Below are 27,041 nucleotides of genomic sequence, written 5' to 3' on the forward strand. Positions count from 1 at the left end.
CCCTGTCACTTGCCAGCCAGCCATCCAGTCAGGGAGAGCGAGGGGCAGATGGGTGGAGGAGGAGATGTGCAAAGGGTGGGTGGGAGGTTGCGCCATGCACCCTACTCTGAGAGCGAGGGAGAGATAGACTACAATTAAGTTTATTTGTATAGCACAATGTCAATATATGTCACAGCCTCTGAGGCATGTGGCCGACAGCGCATTATAACTTGATCTGATAGTAATTTTATATTATGGTTTACACCCTTTACAATAACAAAGAGACAAAAAATTATTTAAGAAGTATAAACCATTAGAACATGAATTTATATAAAAGATGGTGAACAGAAATATAATAAGACCATAAGTCTAAATATATAAATTTGGGTCAGTAGGTGTTGCTACTATTGGTCATGGTGTATAAAATAAATATAACTCATCCTCTAGATAACAAGAATGTGCTCAGTAGATTTTAGCATTTTATTAATCAATTCACTAAACCTGTATCGACACAGAGTTGTTCAAAGAGTGCAGACTGCATCCTGTTTAAACATCACAACCCAGAGCCCATGCAGCATCAACACTTTGGGAGAGGACACAACCACACAGCAAGAAAAAACTCAATGGTGACATGTCCGGGTCCAGAGTCTGCGGTCACGCAACTGTGAACATGTATTTCATCATGTATTCACAGAAAGTTTTCACCGCGCAGAAATGTCTATGATCATTGTATGCCAGCCCCAACTGTGGCAGATTCAGCTCTCAGCAGTATAATTATAATAGTCAACAATATCTCAGAGAAGAATAGATGCCTTGACTTTCTGTAAGAGGGATATTGCGTATGTTATTCCCATGCTTCTCATGATAGAGTTAAATTCACTATTTTCAGGTTTCATTATAGATTGATATTTCACCATTTCTATTAAGGCTGTCTCCAAAACACATAATGTCACCCTGACTGGAAATGTCTTTGGAGACTGTCCCCAAGTCTTTTCTAACTTGCTTTGAAGTTACAGAATTTCAAGGTTTCATGCCAGCATTCCTGGCACCTCCTCCCCCAGAGTAGAGTAGGAGGAGAAGGATGCTGGTCCTGCTTTGCTTGGATCATTAGGAAGAGAAGCACTGACCTAGTAAGCCGCCACCATGGGTGGGAGTCACTCAGAGACACAAAAGAATGCACCATTACATCTTCAAAGGGAGAGGGGAGGGCAAGGGGCATGGAAGATGTTCAACACCAAACTATTTCTTACCTTGTTCTCTGTTATTATTCCATCAATTTTCTTCCACCCATTTTTTGATGTGCTACCAGATCTAGAATGCATTTTGAGTCATGGTAGTGCCACCATGTGGGAAGAAATGAGCAGACAACTATTTGTTACTAAACTTTTCTGCTAACTTAAATGTACCATATTTAATGCTAGCTAATTATTGAACTGTAAGTTAGCAGCCAATGCAAGCAGCACAGGAAAGAGGCTGCAGAGTATACTATTTTGATGCAGCTTCGCAAGATAAGTCAGAAACACATCTGCCTTTTATGAACTGACACATATTATGGTACTAACAGACAACGTGGGGTTTTCAGACAGAATGCATTGTGCTCATCACTTGGGTCAGTCCATTATTTGGAGATGTCATTAGGGAGGACAGAGGAAACAGAGTAGTGTTTTCTGAATTCTATCAAAGTCATGGCTCATTGGCTACGCCTTGTGAGTGATGGTGGGATCGAATCCAACCAAAAGCCTCATGTAGTCAGTCAATATAAAAACCCCAAAGAGAGGAAGCAAATGCCTGTTTCCTGCAGGAACTACAATCCAGAAGTAATGAGCTCTCTAACCCTATTACAGCCTTCACCACAGTCACAACATCTAGTAGCAGGGAGACCTTCCAAAAGGTTTGAAGTGAGGCTGCGTCTTTATCCAAGTGCCTGGATAACTGGCTGGCCAGCCTTTTAAAGGCTTTGTATCACTTTCAATGAGTAATCATATTCATGCAACATCTGGAACTTTAGCTCTGTCAATCAGGCATGCAGAGGCCCTGAACAAGACACGATAGCCCACAGCCCAGACTAGTTCCAAAATTATTATCCATGCAGCCTTATCTCCATTGCAAAAGGGGGGTGTATTAGTTGAGTCCATCACAACTTGGTACCTTTGTATCAGTTCTCCTAAAATAAGTAGTACTTCTGATCTGTAGCTAGAAGTTTTGTATTTGCATATGCAAACTATTGAATATCAGAAACCGATGAAACGCATCCTCAAATGTGACGTTTTGCTTGGTCAATATAAACAAAGCTAAATGTGTCCATCGGTGTCATAGGTGCATAGTAGGTGAAGGGTCTGATTTGTGTCAGTCCAATTTAATTTATTTAATGAATTATTTTCTGATATAAAATATAGCGTTTGTGTATGTTGTTGTATGTATGTTGTATGTAGTGTATGTGTTTTTTGTTTTTTTGTGAGAATATTCAATGTGAAAACATCCAACTCATTTCCTTTGAGTTTTATTTTCCCTTAAACACATTTAAAAACATACTCCATTCATCCATTTTTATACCAGTTAAAGCGCCATTTTCTACCATAAACACATAACTATCCACTTCAATTGAAAGTATACATCTTACTCTACAGAAAGATCATAAAATCCTCTTATAAAACAAAGGTCGTCAGTACAAATGAAAAGTTATATTCCAAAATTACAATAATAATATTTCTAATTTCCAATTTTTGGACATTTTGATTTACAATGTGAGTATTTGTGAGTGAATTACAGCGCAAGTTCTGGACCGACCCATTGCTTTCACTGCTAAACATATGGAAACTATTCATATTTTGCAAAGTGTGATGTAATATTTTGGAATAGAACTCATCAAGCACTGATCTACACTTTGCTGTACATTGTACAGCTCCAGTGGAAACAAATCCAGTGTAAAATAATTCTGTACATAGCTGCAATATCTGTCTGTCCCTCTCATATGATCACATCCTATAGGTATATCATCATGTAACAATGTATAGCTCTTTCATACCATGATGTGGTGAAGAACGTCTGACATTAAAACAATTCTAGAACACTCAGGTTTCACAAATGCAGGAGAACATGAAGGCTCAAACTCTCTTATCATGCGCATACTTATACGTGCCACGCAGTCATGAGGGATTTCTGAAGGTACTTTAGCACTGCAGAAAATCACAGTGTGAGACAGAGCTGTGATCAGAGAGATGGAAGTGTGTTTGGAGAAGCAGCAACATCCTCACTAATCATTCCCAGAAATAATCACTTCTTCACCACAGCAACCTTTTGTATGGAAACATGCATATTATCTTGCTGTCATCTGTCAGAAATACAGGCATGAGATTGACATACAGTGAATTCGCTTTTGCCGGTAAATAATGGTTGCCCATCACTCTTTTAATTAACAGAAAAAATTGTTTTGCGTATCTTGGATAGAAAAACATAAAGAGGGGTAGAATCGCTTGTATTCTTCCACAGTAGCACATGGTCCTGTACAATAACTTACTGAAGACAAAACTCAATACTTTTTTCTCTTTTTTTTTCATTTCAAAAATCACTTCAATTCAATACTTTTGCATTTGCAAATTAAGGTGGTTGTGTTGGGTTTCATTTATGGTAGCTTTCATACCACTCTACAGAGAAAGCAAAATGATATCACTCTTTGCTGTGTGAACAGGTGTTATATCAAGACAACAAGCAAAAGGGGTCAGGGGCTACGTACAAATCACCTTCACTACTTGATCATTTACACTGGCTTTTGTTGGCAGCATTCTCTTGTCTAAAATATCACTGTATGCTCTGTATGTGGTACCTCTACTGTTTCTCACAAACTTTTGGCTATTTAGTTGAACCAATTCAGGCCACATGAGAGCAACACTGGGTCAGTTGCACTTGGTCATGTAAAGTCAACTGAAAAATTTAAATTAATAAACAATTCCTTGGTGACAAACCAACAGTGCACATGACCCCTTTTAAAATGGCATGTGACATTCTGTTCAATAACATTGACTGGTGTTATACTAATTCATTTGACTTGCATATTGCTTTCTTCTCACCATTTGAACTGATGTCATAACATCCGGTCTAGTAATGTGCACAACACCAGTGACTACAGAGTGAAAGGCGAGTGAATGGTGGGATCGGAAGACAATGGAGTGCTAAGGCCTGCTTCTCACTTTAACGCCTCTTAACTTTAAGGAAGACACCTTAAAATTGTTATTACTATTAGAGTAAGTCACTCTGATGAGTACTAGTGAAACAATATTGAATTATAGAAAGCAGATTGAGCTCAAGAACCTCCATAGGATAATAGGCAAATGGCAAATGGTTGCTTTCTTTTGTATCTCATTGTTTATAAGTTATCCGAGTTTTACCCTATATGGGTAATTGTTTAGCATGTTCTAGAATCTTCTCTTGTAAATAATGGAATAAACGCATGATGAAAATAGGTGAATTATTCCATTAAACTAGCGACAGACTAGTACACAAATACTGACGTGATTGGCTTTGACTATGACAACAAAAATTCTACAATTAAATACTGTTTCTGTTCAGGATATTACAAACAAGAAAATACAGTGACTTCAACTTTTGTAACACATTAAACACAATGCAAAAACATTGATAAACCACTCACAATATGTGCAGCATTTAAAAAGAATGGGCAAAGTGGTTAGCTTGTTAGCCATACAGTGCACATCGACAATATAAAACAGCAATTATGAACACAGTAGATATTTCCCTGCAACTGAACTGCCTGAATGTTTTAATTTATAGTGAAGTGAAGTAACATGGAGGATAAATGAAAACCTGCAGACGCACAATGGAAGCGCACCGCCTTCAAGTATGCAATGCTCCTATCCCATAGATGTGGACAGTATATTTACGCACCAGTGCTCAAGACAATTTTATATAACAGAAAAAAACAAAAACTGATTCAGCAAAGCAAAACAAAATGTCAAATTTGTTTTGGAAAGGGATAAAAGAATTGAGTTCTGTAACCTTTTAGGCTGAAAAACTGAAGTCATGCAGAATTAGCATTAACAAGGGAGCTCTAGCATGATAAAGAGGGAATTTAAATTAGTTTCTCTCCGGAAAATCTAACAATTAATCAGACATCCCCTGTGTACGTTTGTAATACTAATACAAGATGTACACTGTGAAGAGAGGGCTCCCATGATAATATTATGATCTTAACTCTCATGCAAATTAAAATGCAATTTGACAGAATTTGTTTCAGATATTTTTCTCCCTGTGCACATTCCTCTTTACCATCTTACCAAAACAGTCAGATATGGAATCTGCAGGGGAGAGGTTTGAATTCAAATAAGGTTTTGCTTAGCTAAACCATAAATGATGAATTACTCGCTCTCACATCGAAGTACAGAGTGTGTCAGGGAAGTTCAGTATCAGGGATTTTCAGTGAATATTCTACAATTCTTAATACCCACAGGTTTAGGGTTGCTCTTTAATACAGTTCCTCTTCATTGATTTGGGTCCAATCAGGCTTGATAATGTTCCCATCACTTGACCTTGCAAGTGGACATTGAGCATGAGACCATCCCTTGATCACGCTCACTTCTTAAGTGAAACAGCTTGATAAATCAGGACCTTTAGCCTCTGGTCTTTATCTGTGCAACTCCCAGGTTTTAATGTCAATAGTTCTCCCAGGCAGAGAATTAGTCATTAACTTATCCTTCATCATTAGTCTGCAAGGCGGCAAAGCCCAAAAGTGTGACACTGCAGAGTGCATGCTTTTTAAGTCTTAGATATAGGTGCATGGATCGGCTTCAGATTAGCCTCTCCTCTGGGGGAACTTTGAGGACACTGCCCATCTCCAGTCTGGCACCAGCAACCTCCTGTGAGCTGGGGCTATACGTGCCCTCTGATTGACGCTTCTTCCGGGCCGTCATGATGAGGAAGAACACCACCAGGATGGCAAGTAGCACACATAAGGTGGTCAAAGGAATCGTCACTGCAAGCCAGGGAACCTGCTCCTTATGCTCCTCTTTCTGAAAAAGCACAGGGCTTGAGTGTCAAGTGCTGTTGAAAACAATAATTTAATTCTTTAATAAGCACCATAAGCAATTTTAGTCCAGAATTAAGGGCCATCCAATTTTCATTTACCCACTTATTATTGCAACATATATTAATGGCATTTTGATTTATATATTTTTTTTTTGTGTCTGTGAAGTTTATTATTTTTAGATTATGCATTGTAAAACAATTGCAGTGAACGAATCAGAGGTTGTGTCAGTGTGAATAGGCCTTTCTTTCACTTACATTGCTCTCACACAGCGTACCGCTGAAGCCTGGTGCACACACACATTGGAAGTGGTTAAGTCTGTCCAGACAGGTGGCGCCATTGAGACAAGGACTGGATTTGCACTCATCTATTTCTGTCTCACACCTGAAACACACCAGCAGGGTTTTAACACAATACTGACTGACAGAGATGCAGCTCACACACAGACACTCTCACATGACACATGACCTTCACATTTGATCATGGTTCAGACACAAATTCTCCTCAGCCGCAGGTGCACAGTGAGAAGTGGACTGTGTACTGCTCTCACCTGGCACCTGTGTATCCAGGCTTACAGGTGCAGTTTCCTCCAGAGTTGCCTCCTATACAAATCCCTCCATTAAGACATTCGGCCGTTGCGTCACATGCCACTGGAGGGAAACGCCATCTATTGGACACAAAACCCCCTTGTTCATAAAATAAACATATCGCCATCATAATTTGTTGTGCAGATGAAAATGAAATTTAATGTGACCACATCAACTGAAAGTATGCAACGTTTTACACATTTTTGCATGAACAGCTTTTGGTGTGTAATGAGTATTTGCAGCATGTCTGGTGTCCAATTGAAAAATGTAGTTCATGTGGTGTGCTCTTGTATATCATTCAACCCTGAAAGTAGCTCATTAAAAAAAGGATATAACTTGGGAAAACTGCAGAAATTAATAAAAGGGTAACTAGAGGATATGAGTTCTCGTTCCATCCAAAAAAGCAGAGAAATAGAAAGCTGTGGACTTACTGGCAGCGCTTGCCAACATATCCAGAGGGACATAGACATGTGTGAGTTCCCACAGTTTCAATGCAGTCTCCTCCATTCACACAGCTGATCTCAAGACAGTTGTCTACCTCCTCTTGACAGTCTTTCCCTGTGTATCCAGGCTCACAGTCACACTGATAGTCTGCCAGAAGGTCTTTACATGTCCCATATACGCACGGACTTGAAGAACACTCGTTTATCTCAGTCTCACACAGCTGCCCCTGCCATCCCAAACTGCAGCTGCAGTTGAATTCATAAAACTGGTCCAGACATTCACCCTGGTTGAGGCATGGCTGTGAATCACAGACTGGGGCACCTTGACATCCTTTGATTGGTTCTTTCCCACTCAGTATGGAGAAGCGGCCCACCTGAGGGGCATCTGGTACATTAAGGAGCGGCAGGTAGACTCCACCAATTCTCACCTCTGCTAAACATCCTTTATATTTCTCAGCCAGCCAGATTTTTGTATCATTGAGGAAGTTGAGGTTGCCACCAATGCCAAAGCTGCCACCCACTCTCTGCCCATCCAGGGAGAGATACCAGCGGGATGCTGATTGTGTTGGGTCAGCCATCGTCAACTGGACCTGATGCCACATGCCGTCTGCAATGGTCCTGTCACTTGTGAAGGCAAGCAGCTCTGAGCTCACCCCGCTGTCCAGTTTGACGAGCAAGGATGAGTTGAGTAGACCCATGCAGAAAATCTCGCCTCGGCCGGTGGCCCGTAATAAGATCCCATCCTCATCCCGGGTTCGCATGTTCATCGTGATGTTAGTTACAGGACTCAGAAGAGAGCTGTTGGCAAAATACTGAAGAGAGTTGTCCTCAAAAAGGGCTTCAGTTAAACCTGCGGGAAGAAAAGATCATGTGGACTGAAACTGGATTGAAAAACCACTTAATGAGCTGCTGTCCCTGGAGGCAACACACTGTCTCTTAAGAAAATATATTTTTCTTAACTCTCTTATACTTTCCAAAAAACCTTCCAACACTTTATCTTTCTTATATGAGTAGAGTAGTAGAATCAGCAGAGTAATGTTAAAGAGCGGGTCTTGTCTCAGATGAAAGAGAATTATTTGTTGTTTTTTGTTTGTGGCAGGTTTCTATTGTGTGCAAGGAACTTGAACTTGATGCGGTCTTCTGTTTTTCAGGGACAGGTTTATAAAAACCATAAGAGTGCTTTGTCATTTTGGCCCTTGATTTGACAATTTTTAATGGCTATCCAGCAATACAGAAGGAATGGCACTATAAAAACACGGGCATTTACCATGCGCAGATCTATTAAACATGATTAGTTTTTCGCTTATTTCATCTTTTAGTTTAGTTCAGCATTAAATTGCTTAGATATTGTTTGAATCAGTGAATTCAAAAATAGCTTGGAGGCTTTGCTCAGTGGTAGAGCTGCATTCTTTGAATGCAGAGGTCCCGAGTTAAACTCTCAACCACAAGACAAACCAGTGGTAGGGTTATGCAGGTCTCAACCCTGGCTAAATGGGGAGGGTTGAAAACTGCAGCCAAATCAATCATGTAAGTCACAGGGCTGACTCCCAAATAGAAAAAAAGACCATTTTATTGTTATCTTGGATTTGTTAAATCACAGAATTCAGTGTGGGGAACATCCTTTTAAAGCTGTGTGTTAATCAGATATATGTCCTGAGAGCTAAAGTGACACCAAAATCAAATCTCAAAGCATGGCAGAGTAGGATATAAGTGTTGGCATACTGGTAAAATATTTTACACTGCACTCCATAATCTATGTTGCTGCTTAGACTGCTTAGCCTTTTTCTTCTTACCTTATGCAGGTTTTTTGAGGTCATGGACTTTCTTTCTCTGATTGTGCTAAAAAACATTTGCTTTGATGTCAATGAGGGTCTAATGTTGGCAGATTGTCTATACTGTTTACTGTTAAAGATACCCTCAGAGACTTTTCAAATCTTAGCTCTATATATACATATACACCAAAAGGATTACTCACACTCATAACCATCTTGCAGGTCTACACAGCGTGCTCCGTCAAAACAAGGGTTGCCGATGCACCACAGCTGTGTCTCACACAGCCGGCCTGAGTAGTTAATGGAACAGTCACACTTGAAGTCATTCCAGGTGACCTGACACCGTCCATCGTTGAAACAGGGCTCATCCTATACACACATAAACAGGGTGATCATGTAATCCATCATGATCACTTGTAAACTCTCTCACCTGATTCGACCGCAAAGGCTTAAAGCTGCAGAGAGGACTGAGTTCTAACTTGCAGAGCAAATGCATTCAAAACCTGAACAATGTTAATAGGGATGAGGCATTAAAGTGAAGCTATCGGGCAACACTGCAAGGTGATTACGCAATTTAGCATGAGTTCAGTGTTAGAGCTTTGTATGAATATGATGCATACAGTGTCAATATCTGATATGTTAATTGTGATCCAGCTTCATTAATTACATAATGTATCTATGCCATGTATTTTGGTCAAACTGTCAGCCTATCACTGGCCTGTAATTAAATTTGGTATGTTTGCGCAAAAAAAAGTGGCAGGCGAATTAAATAGCCACATTTTGATTTATGCCAGATTGGACAAAAAAATAATTTCTACACTAGTAGTAAAAATGAAAGCAATCGATAATATTAATTCTAAGCTTAATCCTTCCTTCCATGACTGAGCTTCCATGAATGTTCTTAAAATTTGTTTTACAGTGCAGAAAAAGTTGTGCTCATAGAAGTAACATATGCAGTAGTAGGCAGAGAAGCAGAAAGTGACATTTCAGAAGAAGCCCTGGCCATTGCACATTTCTTTTTGTGTGTGTGTGTGTTTATCCTGCATTAAACTGATGATCATGCAGAAATATTATGTATTTTCTCTTTTACCTTGCAAGTGTCATCACTTTTGCATCCCTGTAGCACACTCTCCTCTCTGCTTGCCTGGTAAATTTCCACCCTCTCTAGATAATCCTCGATGGTCAGGTGTTTGTGGTCCAGCCGAATGTCCTGCAGGCAGCCCTTGAAGTTTCCACCCCAGGCATTCATGTTCTTGCCTACAGGGAGCCCTCCAACATATGCCACATCCCCTGCCTCTATACTCACATTACCTAAGGCACGGTGGATGCCTGCTTTGAGGAAAACCACATGGCCATTGTTTACCTTAACAGTCACCAAATTATTGTTGCCATCAGTGACAAATTTGGCCTCCGACAGGAGTGTGGTGTGAGGGCTGTAAATAGCAACAGTGCCTTCCTTCAAATAGATGGTCAAGTAGGGGTCTCCCTCTCGACTGAGCTGCAGAAGCAGACCGTTGTGTTTGAGAGAGCGCATGAAAAAAGAAATGGTGAAGTTGTGTCCATGGCTTTCCGAGATGTTGTAGACAGAGTAGCTGGTGGTGTTCTCATGGCCAAAGGTCCAGGATCTGTATTCTGATGTGGGAGATGTGGGAGTAGGAAGCATGAAGCTGTCAATGTGTCATCCACACAAACACTTACACTTTTTCATCCTCAAAAACACAACAATCCTGTTTTGAATATGTCAGCCACTTTTAGATCATTGTATTTTCATCAGTGTTTCCAGATGGTAGTTTTGCTGTTAACATTCAGTGTATTCATAAAAACCTATGAGGAATAAAGTGGTAACGCTCACCTTTCTGACAGTTCTCTCCGTAGTAGGGCCGGTGGCACTGACAAAGGGCACGAACCCACATGTCCATACACTCCCCCTGCTGCATGCAAGGGTCCTCCTGGCACCAGTCTTTTTTGGTGCAGCCGAGTTCCAAGCCATGGTTTTCCTCTCTGATGAGGTCCTGCGGCAGAAGCAGCTTACCGTCAGCATGAAAGTCTTCCATGCAGCCAATGAACCCCGTTCCACTGGACATATGGCTTAAAAACTCTTGTGGTGCCCCCCCTATATACAGCTGTTGAAAAGAGCTGGGCTGGAGGAAAATTAGATGATTGTGGCCTTCATTTTTCACCTGACACCCTTCCTCACAGCCAGGCCCTTTTACAGTCAGAACCAGGCGTTCATCCATGGTCACAAAAACCTGGTGCCATTGTCCATCATTTACTGGGCCAGGGTGAATGACCTGCAGCACCTTCCCTGCCTTGACCTTGGCCTGGATAAAACCACTGACAAGCTCCAAGGAGACAAACTGTTCCATGGTTCCCCGGTAATACAGCACCATGTCAGGCAATGTGCTCTTGAATCGGAGATGCATGTAGAGCCCATGGTTGTGGTCATCACTTTCTCTCTTAGTCCTGTTTTTGGAAAAAGGCAGCTGCATGTGGACGTAGCCCTTGGAGTTGAAGGAGAAGGTGGTTGAGGTGTTGCAGCGTTCTCCGGTCCAACCAGACAGGCACAGGCATGTGTAGCTCTGCTCTCCATCCTCAGTCAGTGTGGGGACACAACCTGCCTCGTGTTGACATTGGTGTTGCTGGCAGCCCACCAGGCGAACGTCACAGTCGTGACCTCCCCAGGGCTCCTGGCCAGGCTCTGGCTCCGGGCAGATACACCTATAGGTGTTGGCAGCATCTTCACATGTTGCACCATTTTGGCAGGGATGACTGTCACACTCATTGATGTCCACTTCACAGTGTACGCCTGCATGGAGAGACCATCACATTTATAAAACACAGCAACAATGCCTCACATTTGTCTTTCTCAGCCACACCACATCTTTCACATCATCGGTCAGGCCGGAGGCAACTGGAGGGTGAAAAGTTGCCCGCTAAAGTAAATTACTCTGAGACATGGAGCTCAGCATGCACATGTAAAGATCAACAGGCAGATTTGTTTGAAGTCCCGCACTAATATTTACATTAGTGCCATTTGCAGATGAGGAAATGACTGGGGGAATGGGGTTTAAGTAGAAAACGCAGTTGTGAATTGGATTTGCATTCCCCCTTTAACACAACCAAAGCTCTACATGTCACAATTGCAACCATTCCCACAGGGACACTGTTAAACTCACTTATGTCCACCTGGCAGTTATCTCCCTCATAACCCGGAAATACATACACATAAACACACAAAATACACACGTGTGTGCAAACCCCTTTTTAAGGTATAAAGGCTCTATGTGCCTTCATACAGCTTACCTGCCCTTAGTTTCTGTGGTCAGAGCTGCCCCATTAAACAGCATTCAACATTAAGCCCTGGCAGCAGCAGTCAACTTGCATTAACATAGTCCTTTAAAATACTCTACACCCAAGGAACCTTAAAGCTGTTCATCCTATCTCTGCCAGGATGTCGCCATCTCACATGAGCAGGCCAACCTTTCCTCTATGTCTTGAAGAAGTACTGTACCATACTGTACCTGTCAGCCACTGGGGCCCAAAGCAGCAATACATCAGTAGTATCAACTTCAGTCCCTCCATGATCCACTGACAACCGCCAGCACGCTCCTCACACTGCTATTTGGCAGAAATCACACAAGCAGGTGCGCTCTCTCTCTCTCTCTTACACTGGCTGTCCCTCTCTCTAGCTTAGAAAGCAAAAATGCTGTCACTTCACCCTTTCAAGCAGCCAGGCAGGACTGATTAAAAAGCAGCCCTGCCCAGTTTTCCTTTACCTCCCTATTTTCTCTCTCCTCCATCCCTCCTTGAATCCCTCCCTCACACACTCCCCTGCTCTGTCTGCAGCCCAGCCCAAGCAGAGCGGTAAGCTTCCAGGCTCCAGCTGGCTCAGAGTTTGACAAGAGGAATGCAGACCTGCAGTCCCCTCTGTTCTGCCTGCTGGCCTGTGGATGCCCACTAGTGGCAAGGAGCTGTTGAACCAACAAGAGGCACTGCAGGTTCAAGTCTTCAGGTGGGCCGGGTCTCAGAGTAGCTAGACTGCTATATGGAGCCAATATTAATGCTTTACTAGCATTTACATATCAATTAGAATGCACTTTTGATTTATTAGCAAAAATGTAAAACTATTTAACAAAATTCCATATGTAGTTCATGTCAGGTTTAATGAGACTGACAAATAGGATCATAAATTTGTAATACATAACTTTTTGTGTGAGATGTAACTTTTCCCTGTTGAAAACCATGCCACATGTGCTCTTCATGTTGTGAAGATGTATCGTCCAATGCGTGGCACTCTGACAGTGGCACTGGGGAGCTCCTCAGAGAGAGGCTGCTTGTCTCAAAGTATGCAGATCACTCCTGCCTTCTGCTGGTAGACTACACAACAAACCCAGTAGTTTGCCGACCACACACCCCTCCATCCATCACACCATGTTCAATTACACGGTTGAATAGTGCAAGTCAACTGCCAATTCCCTGCCAAATTATATATATATATATATATAGTTTCTGTTAACTTCTGTTAACTTTTTTCTACCTCATCTTACTATCTAGTTATTCTTTGCTGCTACATTGTGCAAATTTCCTCACTGAGGGACTAATAAAGGATTATCTTTTCTTATCTTATCTTTCTTATCTTATCACATCATATCCCAAATGTTTCCATCAATTCAGAAAAAAATGTGACTTTAATCATGTCCTCTCATATCCCATGTTTGTCTAACTGAAGCTTAGTTTAAAGTCTTCAGTATTTTACAACTTGGTAGTTTTCAGCTCTATCTGAGGCAAAATAAGGATTTTAGTTCTCTTACATCTGCATCTTTCATTATCAAAGAAAGAAGCTGAGTGATTATTTTCCAGCATACAGTGCAGCTGATAAAACTAATTACCTTTAAAAGATAACCTGATGATAACTAACCCCTATATAACACATCAAGACCCCCCAAATCAGACATTCTCAACGCAACATATCCTGCTCATTGAAAAAGGCATAGAGGGGCTCATCTCCACTGGATTAACAGCCAGCGTCAACTACCTCAGCCTTTTGGCCATGGAATCATATTTTTGAGCTGCATGGAATTTTTCTCTCCTTTTGCTGGCTGTTAGTAATGGTGATATGTTTATACTCTACTGTGCCATCGGAGGAAAATTCATATCTTTGGAAAAAAAATGTTTTGCATTATCTTTGTCCGTTTTTAATCAGGCTTTAATTCGTCTGTTAAGAAGCTTTACTGTAATCTCCCCTCTTCTCGACCAATTTCCCAGGAGACCCCCATTTAATGCCCAAGATGGATGCTTGACATATGGCACCTTTAATTGGCTTTGTTGTTTTCTGCTACGACCCCCTGTACCATATGCTACATTCTGTTCTGGCCTGAAAATTGTGCAACTGAAAACAAGATTTGTTCACCTTTAACAGCTCATTCCTCATTTTTGTACTGAAGCATGGGTTGAAGTCTATATCTTATATTTCAAGGGTTCAGTTTATGGCACAGTTTTGAGGTAATGCATCTTTTTTGACTGATGAGGAAATAAATCTCCTCTAATGAGTAATTAATGCTTTGCCTTGCCATGAAGAATGATCAGCATTAGCAAGATTAACCCTTTGTTGTTGCGTGTGAAGGTTTCTATTCTGCCACAAAAGACATTCAGGTCAGTATTGCAGTATTACTTTACCATAAAGGTCCTCTAACCTTGAGGGAATTTATGAACAAAAGCTAACCCTGTCCTCAAACCAAACAGTTTAAAAGGCTCAACACATGTTTGTTAATGTTTATTAACAATAATGATGAAGATCCAGTTTGTCCAAGAGACAGGTCATTTCAGAGGGAAGGGAAATTTTACCTATGGGGTCGATCGAGTTGGAAGAGTTGTAATTTTTAAATTTAGGAGTGATTTAGAAGATGAACAGTGACAGGGACAGGACACCACCTTGTCAGTGAGGGAAGAGGATTTTAGTAGATAAGACTCAGAGCAGATAAGAGGTTCCTCCTACCTGTGAAGCCATTTGGACACACACACTGATAAGAGTTGACCATATCCTTGCAGCTTCCGCCATGCTGACATGGACCAGACTCACATTCATCCACATTGACTGAGCAGTTGTCTCCTGAAAGAGGAAGAAACTCATCAGGGTCATATCTAATCGCTTGTCACTTTGTGATGAGAAACTGAAGGGGTACTGCAGTACACAGGCTTACCAGTGAACCCAGGCTGACAGCGGCAGATGAAGCCAACAGCTCCTTCATATGTGAAACTGACTGTGTTCAGTTCAGGTAACGTGCCATAGTTCAGGGCATTTGATCGTTGGAAACAGTGACCATCATTCTCACAGGGATGTTGCTCACACTCATCTATATCCAACTCACAGTTATCTCCCTCATAACCTGGAAAATACACACGAACAAATCTATATATAAATGTTTAATTGCTTAATTTTCATTTAGAAGGTTTTTTGTTTTTTTTTATAAATAAAACCCTGTGCTGACCCTGCACATTTATTTTTGTATATGAAGCAGGGATCCGCCAACTATCCTTGGTGACTGACATCTACTAAGAATAAAACACTTGTTCACTCCATGATTCTGTCAAGTTTGAGTGTAATGCCTGTTTTGATTGGGGATCAGATAACTTCAGGTCTTTTGTTCATGAAACAAACTATACCTGGCCAACAAAGGCACTTGTACTGGTTGGTTCCCTCTAGGCAGGTGGCTCCATGTTTGCAGGGGTCAGAAGCACATTCAGGAATATCATCCTCACAGTGGTCGCCTATAAAGCCCGTCCCCTCACAGTCACATTCATAGCTGGGAGAAAATAAAGATACAAATGAACCTGTGGACATTGTCTACGATGAGGATTTTTTAAAAAGTTATTTTTGTTTACCAAATCATGGATAAATACACTTTGAAATCACCTTTTTAGAGATAAAGATGATAAAAGGGTTAGGGTTAGGGTTAATTTCCCCATCTTGCTGACTCCATGTTGTTCCAATCGGTTTTACTACTGCACCAGGTATTATGAGCACCTCCAGCCCTTTAATGAGTCATCACTGACTGACAGTGGATTAATTTTTATCCCTGGTCAACTTTAATGCACCAGGCTGACACAACACGCTGCTGGATGACACTTCAGCCTTACCAGGCTGAAGTGTGACATATCATCACAGAGACTGAGAGAGAGAGGAATTTGCACCAATTAGTACCAGTTCTCTTTTATTTTTACACTGATCTGTAACAACTTAACTTTAACTTTAATTCTAAGATCATTTGGCAAATTTGAACTGTCTGGTAATTAGCAGGATATCAGATGACAAATCTGTCAAGCAAATCAACTGTGCAAATCAACAGTTTCTGTTTGTTTTTTTATCACTTGATCACTTGACATATGTCTATGAAAATGTTACTTACTTACTTTCTTACTTAGATGTTGTATACTTAGCTTGTTTTCATTTGCACTATACTTCATCTGCATACATCTACATACAGCTGCACTCCAGCCCATACTGTGCTTCCATGCTCAGGTATGTGTAACTGCTTATACATGTGGTTGTTGTATTCCAAAAACAGGACTATTTCAAACTACATTAAGGCCAGATTAGTGCTGACAGTGTAAAATACAGGTGTGTCTTACCTGTTGACTCCATCTATGCACCTGCCTTCATTCAGACAGGGCAAGCTGGCACATTCGTCAATGTTGACCTCACAGTCTTGGCCCTGAAAGCCGACCACGCACTCACACCTGTACGCAGCGATGTAGTCTTGACATGTGCCGCCGTTCTGACAGGGCTTCATCTCACACTCATCAATTTCCACTTCACAGTTAATCCCTGAAGGGAACAAAGACATAATTGGCAACAGGCCAAGACATGAGCTTGGCAACACACCTAATTAACACAAGTACAGATACAACACAATTACACTATAGCTACCAAGAGCTCAGCTGCATATGGGCAACAGCAACACAAATGCTAATTAAGCAGCCATGCAAGATTTTTTTTATAACTGAAATGAGAAGCAGTTCATAGATTCCTCTCTTTGTACATTTTCTTTTATGTGTCCTGTTGCCTTTGCATTTTGAACTCATATTGCACAACACCAGCTGGCTAACCTGAGCTGCAGCCAAAAACATTGATATTGAATGATTCTATGTAAAGCAAAGCAAGGTTATTTATATAGTGCATTCATACACAAAGGAAATTCAATGTGCTTTAAATACATACAGAGCTTATACAGAGCTTATGTGCTTATCTTTTCTGATGTTAACACTGGCAAACTATGAATCCAAAAGACTGGAAACAGCTCAACTAAGTGGCAACCCACTGTAATATTACCAAACATTTTGTGAAATCTCTGATTTGTAATTTGAATGAAATCATCTTGGCTTTTTGAAAAAAAAAAAAACAAAGCACGTTTGGAGGAGGTGGTAATCTTATCTGCTCTGTGCTCTATTCTGACTTTCAGGTAGTCAGAGTATGCATTAGTCACGTTAATATATACCCCACTTACGGGACCATCGTTCAAAAAATGTAACATCATGTTGTATTGACGAGGACTTGAACCTAAAAACTATGATCATTATAACTAAAATTAAGGTTCTAGGCTCTCCAGCACTGACGTCCCTTTTCAACATTGTCGACATCCATTTTAAAATGCAGTCTAGGGACTGAACTCATCAACACTATGTTTGAATACAATAAAAGATCCATGTGATGGCAAATAAGGTGTGACTAAAGCAAGATTATAGTGAAGCATCTTAAACACAACAAAGCTCAGGATGACAGTTAAGTCACCAAATATAAAAGGTCAAAGGACATAAGCACTGGCCAACCACATAAAGTGATTGGAGTCACACATCAATCCATCACATGGATGGCTACTATAGATGCAGACACAGGATTGTGTTTCACTCCTGTCCCTGCTTTACTCCCACAAAACAATCCCTTTACAATAGTAGAGGAAAGACTGAGGACAGCTCAACTGGTCAGTGTTTGTATATAGGCCAGTGCAATGTAGAGTTACTTTATGAAGCTATGAAATGAAGAATTTTAATAAGTTACTGCATTAATGGGGAAAAGGTAAAGTACCGTATTTTTCGCACTATAAGGCGCACTTAAAATCCTTAAATTTTCTCAAAAATCGGCAGTGAGCCTTATGTTTGATTTCTTGTTGTGCTTACTGACCTCGAACCAATGTTATGTGGTTCACTGCACTCAAAAATCTAGGTCGGTAAAATATGGGTCGATATGGGTTGCAACGTCAGACAACGTTAGATAACTAATTATGTAGTGCTGGCAACCAACCATCGTCCAACATTTAGTCAGTGTTACCTTACTATAATTACACGTTCGGTTTTTAACGCAAACCCAATTTTCAAATCCGTATCTTAACCCCACTAATCAAATGTTGGGATACAACGTTGTCCAACGTCACACTAACTTCAGGTGTTTGCTATCGCTGGCAGTGATAAACCAATCAGAGAACAGTACGCAGTACGCTTACCTCCACCGCTTTTTGTAATACCGGTATGTACTGTGCTTCACTTTAGATGTTTTATCGTGTGCCTTATAACCTGGTGCGCCTTATGGTCCGCAAAATAAGGTATTGTGTTGATGTTTCCAAAGGCATGAGGTGTCTGCAATACTTGTGATGATAATTGATTATGAACATCCTCAACATGAGCAAAAGAAGCAAAAGAAAACACAATATTACGTTCCAAATAAAGAAAAATATGTTCCTTTGGTTTAACTAAAATGAACTATTATTATTAACTAAAATTGTTATCCAAGAATCTCTCAATCATGAACATAAATTTCCACAACCTATAAAACACCATACACACTGTCTTACCTTTGAAGCCTGCAGCACAGGCACACGAGTAGTGATCCACCTCATCCAGACACGTGCCATTGTTTTGACAGGGTCGGGAGGCACACTCATTTATGTCCAAGTCGCAGTGGTAACCTTGAAACCCTGGCACACAGAAGCACTGGTACGCGTTAACCCCATCTTTACAAATGGCGCCGTTCTGACAGGGTTCAGACTGGCATTCATCAATGTTCTCCTCACAGTTTATCCCTTGGAACCCGGTGGCACATTGGCACTGGTGTCCAGTGTCAGGGATGTCCACACAAGTGCCACCATTCTGACATGTGTCCTCTGAACAAGTGGTCACATTGCTCAGGCAGTCATCTGCTCCTAATCCAATGGGACAGTGGCAGGAATATCTGTTGATCCCATTGACACAGTAGGACTTGGTACCATTGCAGGGATTGCTGTGACATTCATCAATGTCCTGGGTGCAGTTGTAACCTGTGAACCCGTCCGGGCAGTGACATGTGAACTCATTGGTCCCAGGTGTGCTTGTACAGTTGGTGCAAGGTGCCATGAAACAGGCATCATACAGCTCATCACAATTTCTGCCCATGTACCATATTGGTCCTTTGGGGCACAGGCACTTGTAGTCACCCAGGTGGTCCAGACAGGTGGCACCGTTTTGGCAGGGAGATGAGAGGCAACCGTCTGCAGCAACAGTGCACAAAAGACCTGAAAGATGCAGAAAGGAAACATGAGTCTATAATAAATGTTCAAATCCCAAACTGCAAAGGAGGGAGACCGTTCCCCATTGCTGCTCATTCAGTAAACCCTAAATTCAGGTTCATTTCAAATTCTAGCTTGAAGCTACCTAAAACCTATCTACAGTCATGTATTTAAACAAAATGTGTTTGTTAATCACATGATGATATGATATAAATAACAGAGATATAAAGTTTACCTGAAATTTAACTCATAGTGTTTATGGGTATTAAAAAATTAAGTTCTTTTGATTGTCTGCTTAAAATAGTTTTTTCTTTTTTCTTTTTTTTTTTTTCTTTTTTGGACAATAAGTGTCAAGGCAAGTACAAGGGCAATGTCTCCAGTGTGTTAATCTTTCAAGTGTTTACCTACTTTCTATTTAATAATTTTGTGTATAATAATTAAGTAATGCTGTCACATTTACAAGATCAATCTGTGATGTGCGTTGTATTCAGCTGTGACTTGGTGGTTAATTTTGAACTTTTAGTCTGAATTCTGATGGTTACTGTGCATAAATGAATGTATATTTTGATTATGGCAATGAATAAAAGTCCATTTGAGTTATGTGGACACAGACATCTCTCACACTACTGGTTCAGTTGTTTGGCTTTAAGTTTTACTTTCTGTTCCACGATCACAACTAACTAATTCATTCAATGCATTTCCCAGTAATAGCAGCTGTCTTGTTTCACAAAAAAGAAAGAAAAAGGTCCTGTAAACCCTGAACATGTGAAGTTTTTTGAACAGCTTTTTGTGCCATGGTGGCCAAGAACCATGTGTTAATACTGATTTCTGACACAAAATGGTTTCAGGATTAAGTGCCAATGGTACAAAATGACAACTTGAATTTTAATAATTCAATGTCTACAGTAGTTATGGATGTAACATTAATATTTTCATAAATATTAATTTTTACCAAAAGACTGAATGGTTTATAATAATTGAGTACCTCTTCTTGCAGCCATGCAACTGAGAGAATGCTTTTTCGCTGTGAGATTTGGCTGCCATAGAGTTTATGCAGTGAGTTAACTATGACTCCTCGGGTGATGAAGTGCACCAAGCCCCTCTTTTCTCTGGACTTAGAACCACAGCAGATGGTGTTACTAGTAAACTTATTACATGAAGGATCTAGCAGCTGTCAGTGCTGACTATGAATGTTTCACTCATAACTGTTTTTACACAAGGGAGATGCTAACATGTAGATCAGTAGTGGCATTTGAGCATTTCAGCCATAATCCTAATTTCAAAAAAAGAATGATCCAAAGAAGGAAAGCCTCATAGTTGTTGCAATGCAATAGTTGTGCATATTTGTTAAAAGGAAATTCTTCTCTTTTTTTTTTACCCTCTTGACAATTCTTATGTAACCACTATCCACTTCTACATAAGAAATATTGAATTTGAGATACCTGAAACCCTGATTGTTAATTTTGTGACAATGTGTTTGATAGCAGGATTGCTATGAAATTGCTCTCGATATTCATGTTGCATACAGGATAAATGCTACTCCGACTGAGTTTCCAGTTCCACTTTATTTCTAACTTCATACAAGGCGCTTCCTCAATAATTCAGAGAAAGAACTAATTTAGATGTGATGATCCACTGACCTGTTAAAAAAAAGTTGACTCATTTAAGTTCATTCTTGTGATCATATATGTTGCTGGATGAATGAAGTGTAGTGAAGTCTCATACTCTTGGGGACCCTGTGTGTGAAGCTTGTGTTAAAATTGCAATGTGCAGCAAGATCCAATGGTTCAAGCTAAAACTAATGAAGTACCTGTGAGCCTTCACCTCTCCTTGCTTTGTTATATTCCTCCACCCCTTCACTGACGTTGTTGTTGTGTGCATTGTCAAATCAAATCATGTCTAATCAAACTTATTAATACGGCGCCAAACCTTAAAAGGTTACATCAAAGCCCTTTACACATACAGCAAGTCTGGATCAAACTCGCTATGAAGTTGTTAAAGAGACCCAACAGATCCTCCTGAGAGGAAGCACTAGGTGACAGTGGCAAGGAAATACTCCCTTTAAGAGGCAGAAACCTTGGGCAGAGCCAGGCTCAGGGGGGGCGGCCATCTGCCTCGACCGGTTGGGTTGAGAAAAAGGCAATGGGGGTACAGTGGGGGTACAGGGTACAGTGAAAGCAAGCGTAATGGAGAGAAGAGGCAGGGGGGCTCGGTAGAAGGGGGGGGAAAGAAAAGAACAAGAGAAGAGAAGATGCCATGGAAAATACAAACAAAACATACAGTGATCACAGCCTCCTAACTATAAATGTGAAGTGGGGGAAATGCGGTTTTTAGCAGAAGAAGTAATGGTTAGAAGTGTGGAATGATAACTAATGGTAGCTACCGAAGCAGCAGCTACTGAGCAGGAACAATGAGCAGAGCTGATTCATTGCCTGAAGGAAGGGGGCAGTCATAGTGACGTCTTCCATTGGCTAGCAACAACCTTGAAGGCTCAGTCCCCGAGGGCACCATACCATAAAAAAGAGCATCTATGTATTGATTAATAGCTTCTCTGTTGTTGTTGTTTTTGCTGTTTTTTTTGGTTTTTTTTTTGGAAAGGAGATGCTGGCACAAAGGCTTTATCTGAGTTTGGATCAAAGATGTGTTTGGCAGAACATCTCCACCTTTGATGCATTTTGGAACAGTAAAAATATGAAAAAAAAAACAAAACTCTAGCTTTAATGTTAGCCACTATATGTTAATGCTGACACCATACCAGGTAAGCTGGTGGTGTCCTGGCTTGATCAAGGATTTATTTTATAGCATATTTAGTTTACAACTTCTCAGGTTACGTTAAGTATCTTCAAAATTCTTGTAACCCCCCCCCCCCCCCCCCCCCCCCCCCCACCCCCCTAAGGTGGAGAAATCACGATAACACTAGTTTTTCTTCTCTGCTGCCAAACAAGGTGTGCGATTGTCACCTACAGTACAGTATCTTCTGTATAAAATCAAACAAAGAGGATCTCTTCTTTTGCTGGCATAAAGTCAACAACAAGAGCGAAGTAACAATGAGCTCATAATTTCCCTCAAACACCTACATTCCTCGTTTCCAACTGCGTCCACTTTGACACTCTCCAGTTCCTTTCACATGCATCTGCTGTCACACCCTTTATTTTCCTCTTCACATCACACCACTACCACACTTGCAGTACCTGCTAAATACTGTAAAGGACAATGTTCTTTGTGTTTCCACTTTAAATTTGAAAGCTAGTTTGCTCGAAAAAAAAAAAGTGTATGACGAAAAGCTTCTTCTGTGTTAGAAGGTGAAGTGACTAACAACCTGAACTGAGCGAATTCGTTTATGATGACTATTAAAATGTCGTTATGATTGTTAACGTCTGTGTGCATTGTTGCTGGATTCATACAAAGTGAAAGTCAATGTTGCAATGTGTGTCTTGTGTGTAATTATTTGCTATTGTAAATTTACTCTTTTATTTACAAGTGTTTCTTTTTAGACTAAGTTCTAAAGTAATTCAGCAAATCCATGCAGATATAAAAAAACATAAGTAGATTCAGAAATCATTGAAATTATTGTACACAAATACATCATTATATTTGCAATGCAGTGTTTTGTAATTGGTTGGCTTTAGTTTTTTCATCATGCTAAATCACTTGGACAAACAGGACATTTTTTTTTTCCTAATGACAATGAAGTTCATATCAGGTTAGAAAAACTAAATGAAACTAAACTAAATGTGGAAATACTGTGGCTGTATCATTTTGCCATGTCCCACAGGAAAGACAGGAATGTTAATTTTATAGTAAAGCTGAATGGTAAGATGGTTTTTCATGTTTTTTCTCCTTATCTCAGAGGTGTCATTGCCTCTGTCTTACATCATCTTTATGTATCACCCTCTTTCACCTCCTTCTTTTGTTTCACACTTGTATTGAAATCATTTATACTGTTTCGCCTCCAATGTCATCAAGGACTTGATACTCCTAGGAGCAGACCTGGAAAGGTGAACTCAGATTCAAGCACTTTAATTTTAACCACCTGTGATCACATGACTCCCCTGGTCTGATGAGGGCAGCAAGGGTCACCTCAGTCTTCAGCCCCCCATGAAGACCCAAACAAGCCCTGACACATTCCAGGGAGCTGATAACTGTGCCTCCTACGTACAGCCCCCCTCCCCAGCCGTCAGAGCACCTCATACATTATTGCAGGACGGGGTTGGTTCCTGGCACTGAGTAGTACCAGCATCTCAAGCCAAGAATAACACTGAGCAGAGCTGCTTACAGTCCACATACTCTGCCCAGAGACCTCATCGTGATTCTACAGAGATTCACCAAAACTGGACAGGTGAGGATCGGATTTTCTGCAGTCAACGCTGTGAATCCGTGGCTGCATTTAAAAATGAGTCTAAAACACTTTAAATCACTTTTAAATCCCTCCTCATGTCTGCAAACTGCTATTCCCTCACAATTGAATGCACTGCCTCAGATCCTCAGGCAAATTCAAATAAAACCATGAACCCCTAGATTTGGTTTGCTCTGCTCAAGGAGATGAGACAGTGCCCACGTTTAAATCACTCCTCAAAATATAACATTAAGCTACTTGGTCTTGACCTTGATGCCTTTATTTGACTTTCTTATGTCTGTTTTATTGATTTTATAGTTTCTATGATCATATTTAATTATTCCTGTCATAACCTCCTGGCTAATTCACACTGTGTTTTTTTCCCTGAGTTTTATGTGTATATGTATGTTCACACAATGTAACTCTGTTAAATAAATATTAATAATAATGTTGAATATAAATAAACATAAATATACTGATTAAAGAGCAGAGCATTAAAATACTTTAACCGTGGCTTATTTTTTTTATTCAGTTGTCTCTGTGTTCATTCAGAGGTCCTCAACTTTTATATTGAATTTCTGCTGTTGAAAAGTTTCTGCAACAATTTCATTATTTCCCCCATTTTGAGTAAAGTGTTAATTTACTTTACTAATGCCATACCCAGTTATTAGCTGAGAAATTTATTGGATATCAATGAGACCCCAGACTTGGCAGTTTGACAGATGGACTGACACATTGGTATTCCTCTTTTTTAGGTCAGTAGACCTTTGAAAACCTTAAAGACCTTTGAAACTGAACGAACATCCCATAAGAGGATTTCTTTACCTGATGGGGTTCACATAACCCACATGACTAAGACTCAAATTAGGGAAAAAAAATGTTGGATTTTGCTTTGCTCTTTGCAGGTGCAGGGGGTGGGGGAAGGGAGACGGTGAGCGTTTACCCCTTGTCACGGCAACAGCAGCACAATCAAAGTCATCAGAGCGTCACGCTGCAGGCCAAAGGAAGCAGCTAAGTTTCGAATCACAGAGAAAGGGATGCCCCTGGCTAAAGCCCAAGTTGAGCTCAGAGGAATTTTACTGATTCACGACATGAGCCTGGCAGCCCTGCAGTTGGTTGCTCTCCTTAACACAAAAAAGCTCATATCCTCCCTGAATCACACACAGTTACACACTTAGTCAAGACCAATATCCTTTTGTCTCTTTGCTGAGTTGAGTCACCTTTAACACAATGCTTCATTTGGGTTCAAAGTTAAGCATTCTCAAGGTAAAACAATGACCTTTTTTTTTCAACTTTCATTTGAAATCATTGAAAAGATTTTGAAGAATTGTAAGTCTTATTGCATTTACACCACAAGCACACAGTCATCATAGAAGAATTATCAGTCTTTGCGTCTTGGCTTTTAGCACCTCTTAGAATGAATTTCCCTGCATTAGTCACAGTTTTATACTGAAAAGCCTCACAGGCACTTGTCTCCTCTGTGAGTCATCTGGAGATGGCAGCAATCAACAAGGCCCCTTAAGGCAAGAGAGGATTGTTTCTCTGGAATTTTTTCATGTTTCATATAATTTCATTAAAGCCAAAAAAATATATTAAAATACATACATAAAAATCTTTGATTTTTTTCTCCTTTGACAGTCAATTCCCCTGCCTTAGTTGGCAAATCCTGTCACCCTGATCTTTATTATGAATGTGCTCCGCCTACTTATGTTTCTGGCTGCTGTCTGCTTCTTTAAATTCTCAAGCGCTGAGTGCCAGGTCTCTTGCCACACTCCTTAAGACCCATCATTCCTCCCATTCAAAGATGAGACAAAAAAAGCTGCGCAGCAGTGCAGCTGGACGCCCAGCTCGTTACCATGGTGATCCTTAACAATGCCACCCACAGCCAATCCTGGCCGCAGGCCTGCTACCTTTTCAAATAAGCCTCAGACGCTTCACATAAACGAGGGTCGCGGGAAAACTGGGTCAACAGAGTTCCATAAGTTGACGGGGTCGACCACCCCCACCCCCAAACTCAGACGCTCCGCAAGACTGGTGCTGCACCAGTTACAAATTCATCACACATGAGTGAGTCATGAGTCAAACTAGCTACTTAGTTCAGTTAAATTAGTTCATAGAGGGTCAATCAGACATAGCGTCCTGATAAATCACATCACTAGGTTCCAAGTTCCTAACATTCATACAAATAATGATGCTGAAACTTCTGTTGAAACATGTCATTAAAATCTTTCAATTAATCATTTAATTAACCTTTGTTGATTACCTACCTACTACCTAAAGAACATGCATCGTATGTGTTCATATTTTTTTTATTATTTTATCCATAGATGGGCAAACAATTTATCAATCCATTAATTTATACAGTTGATTACAGGAAAGGAATTTTCCTGTAATTATCGGAAAACCTACATCTCTCGTTATTACATGGTATAACTATGCATGTTTCACACACGTATGCCCAGCTACAGATCTGGATTAAAATGTAATGAAATCAAAACTGTCCAAGAGTTCCTCCTATGGATGACTGTTAATCTGGAACTGAGCTGGTCGTCGCAGCAAACTGTTGCACACTTACCCAGTTTAAACATCATCATGGTGATCAGCACTGTCCGCTGATGTGAGGACCAAATTCTTCCAAAATCCATGCTGAGTCTCAACTTGCTGTTTCCAATCAGAGCAGAATGATGCTGTCAGCCCACTGGTCCTTCCTCTGGCTCATCATAGCGCTCCATCCAGGCTGCTCATACTCAGCTGCTGAGAGTAAGTGGCAGCTCCTCCATAACAGACCATTCTGTTTGAATATATGCGTGTATGTGCGAGTGTGTGTTGGAGGTTGAGTGCGTCTCCCTGGGGACCAAGCAGGGCTGGAGTAAAGCAGAGTAATCACCCCAGCAGAGAGGAAAACATGGGACGGACAACTGGATTCCACTCACTCAGCCGCTGGTTCACTCATATTACATCACAAATACTAAGGCTGTTGTCATCAAATAACATTTTTTTGCCAGTTCCTAACCCTGAGGCTCTTTGTTTGACTCTTCATTTCAAAAACAAAAGAATCCTAAACGAAATTGTATTTCTATTTAATGACCAATTCAATAGATAACATATTACACTGTTGAATATCTGCTGAAATGCAGAGGCATTAACATATTAGGACTCCATTATTATTTAACAGATTATGTCATATAAACGACCAGATTATAAACACTTTAAACCAAATCAAACCAGATTATAAATAACCATGTCATCCTTTATTTTGAAAGCGTGTATTTGTTTGTCTCGGAATGTGTCTTTGTAATTTAGGCTGCCATTGTCTGATATGTTACTTCTATATTTCAGAGCACTGACAAAA

The 27,041-nt window shown here is 40.5% G+C and overlaps 1 protein-coding gene across 1 annotated transcript; it reads right to left on the reverse strand.

Moving 5' to 3' along the window:
* Positions 1 to 5,780: 5,780 nt before the first annotated feature.
* On the reverse strand, positions 5,781 to 26,334 carry LOC115048712 (protein crumbs homolog 1-like). Its single transcript, XM_029510413.1, has 13 exons — positions 26,265 to 26,334; positions 18,664 to 19,359; positions 16,448 to 16,643; positions 15,482 to 15,621; positions 15,019 to 15,204; positions 14,814 to 14,927; positions 10,671 to 11,624; positions 9,909 to 10,450; positions 9,022 to 9,187; positions 7,035 to 7,896; positions 6,567 to 6,683; positions 6,274 to 6,400; positions 5,781 to 6,002 (listed from the first exon to the last, which is right to left on the reverse strand). The coding sequence occupies exons 1-13, from the start codon at positions 26,332 to 26,334 to the stop codon at positions 5,781 to 5,783; spliced, it is 4,392 nt and encodes a 1,463-aa protein (XP_029366273.1).
* Positions 26,335 to 27,041: the final 707 nt, after the last annotated feature.

The sequence above is a fragment of the Echeneis naucrates genome, chromosome 9, assembly GCF_900963305.1.
Source record: "Echeneis naucrates chromosome 9, fEcheNa1.1, whole genome shotgun sequence".
NCBI lineage: Eukaryota > Metazoa > Chordata > Actinopteri > Carangiformes > Echeneidae > Echeneis > Echeneis naucrates.

Bases quoted from the DNA above. Each gene is read 5' to 3' on its own strand.
- LOC115048712 (XM_029510413.1), bottom strand. From the start codon at position 26,334: ATGGATTTTGGAAGAATTTGGTCCTCACATCAGCGGACAGTGCTGATC. The intron at 19,360-26,264 runs GTAAGTGTGCAA...TGCATCTTTCAG, and splicing joins CATGATGATGTTTAAACTGG to GTCTTTTGTGCACTGTTGCT. The intron at 16,644-18,663 runs GTAAGACAGTGT...TGTTCCCTTCAG, and splicing joins CTGTGCTGCAGGCTTCAAAG to GGATTAACTGTGAAGTGGAA.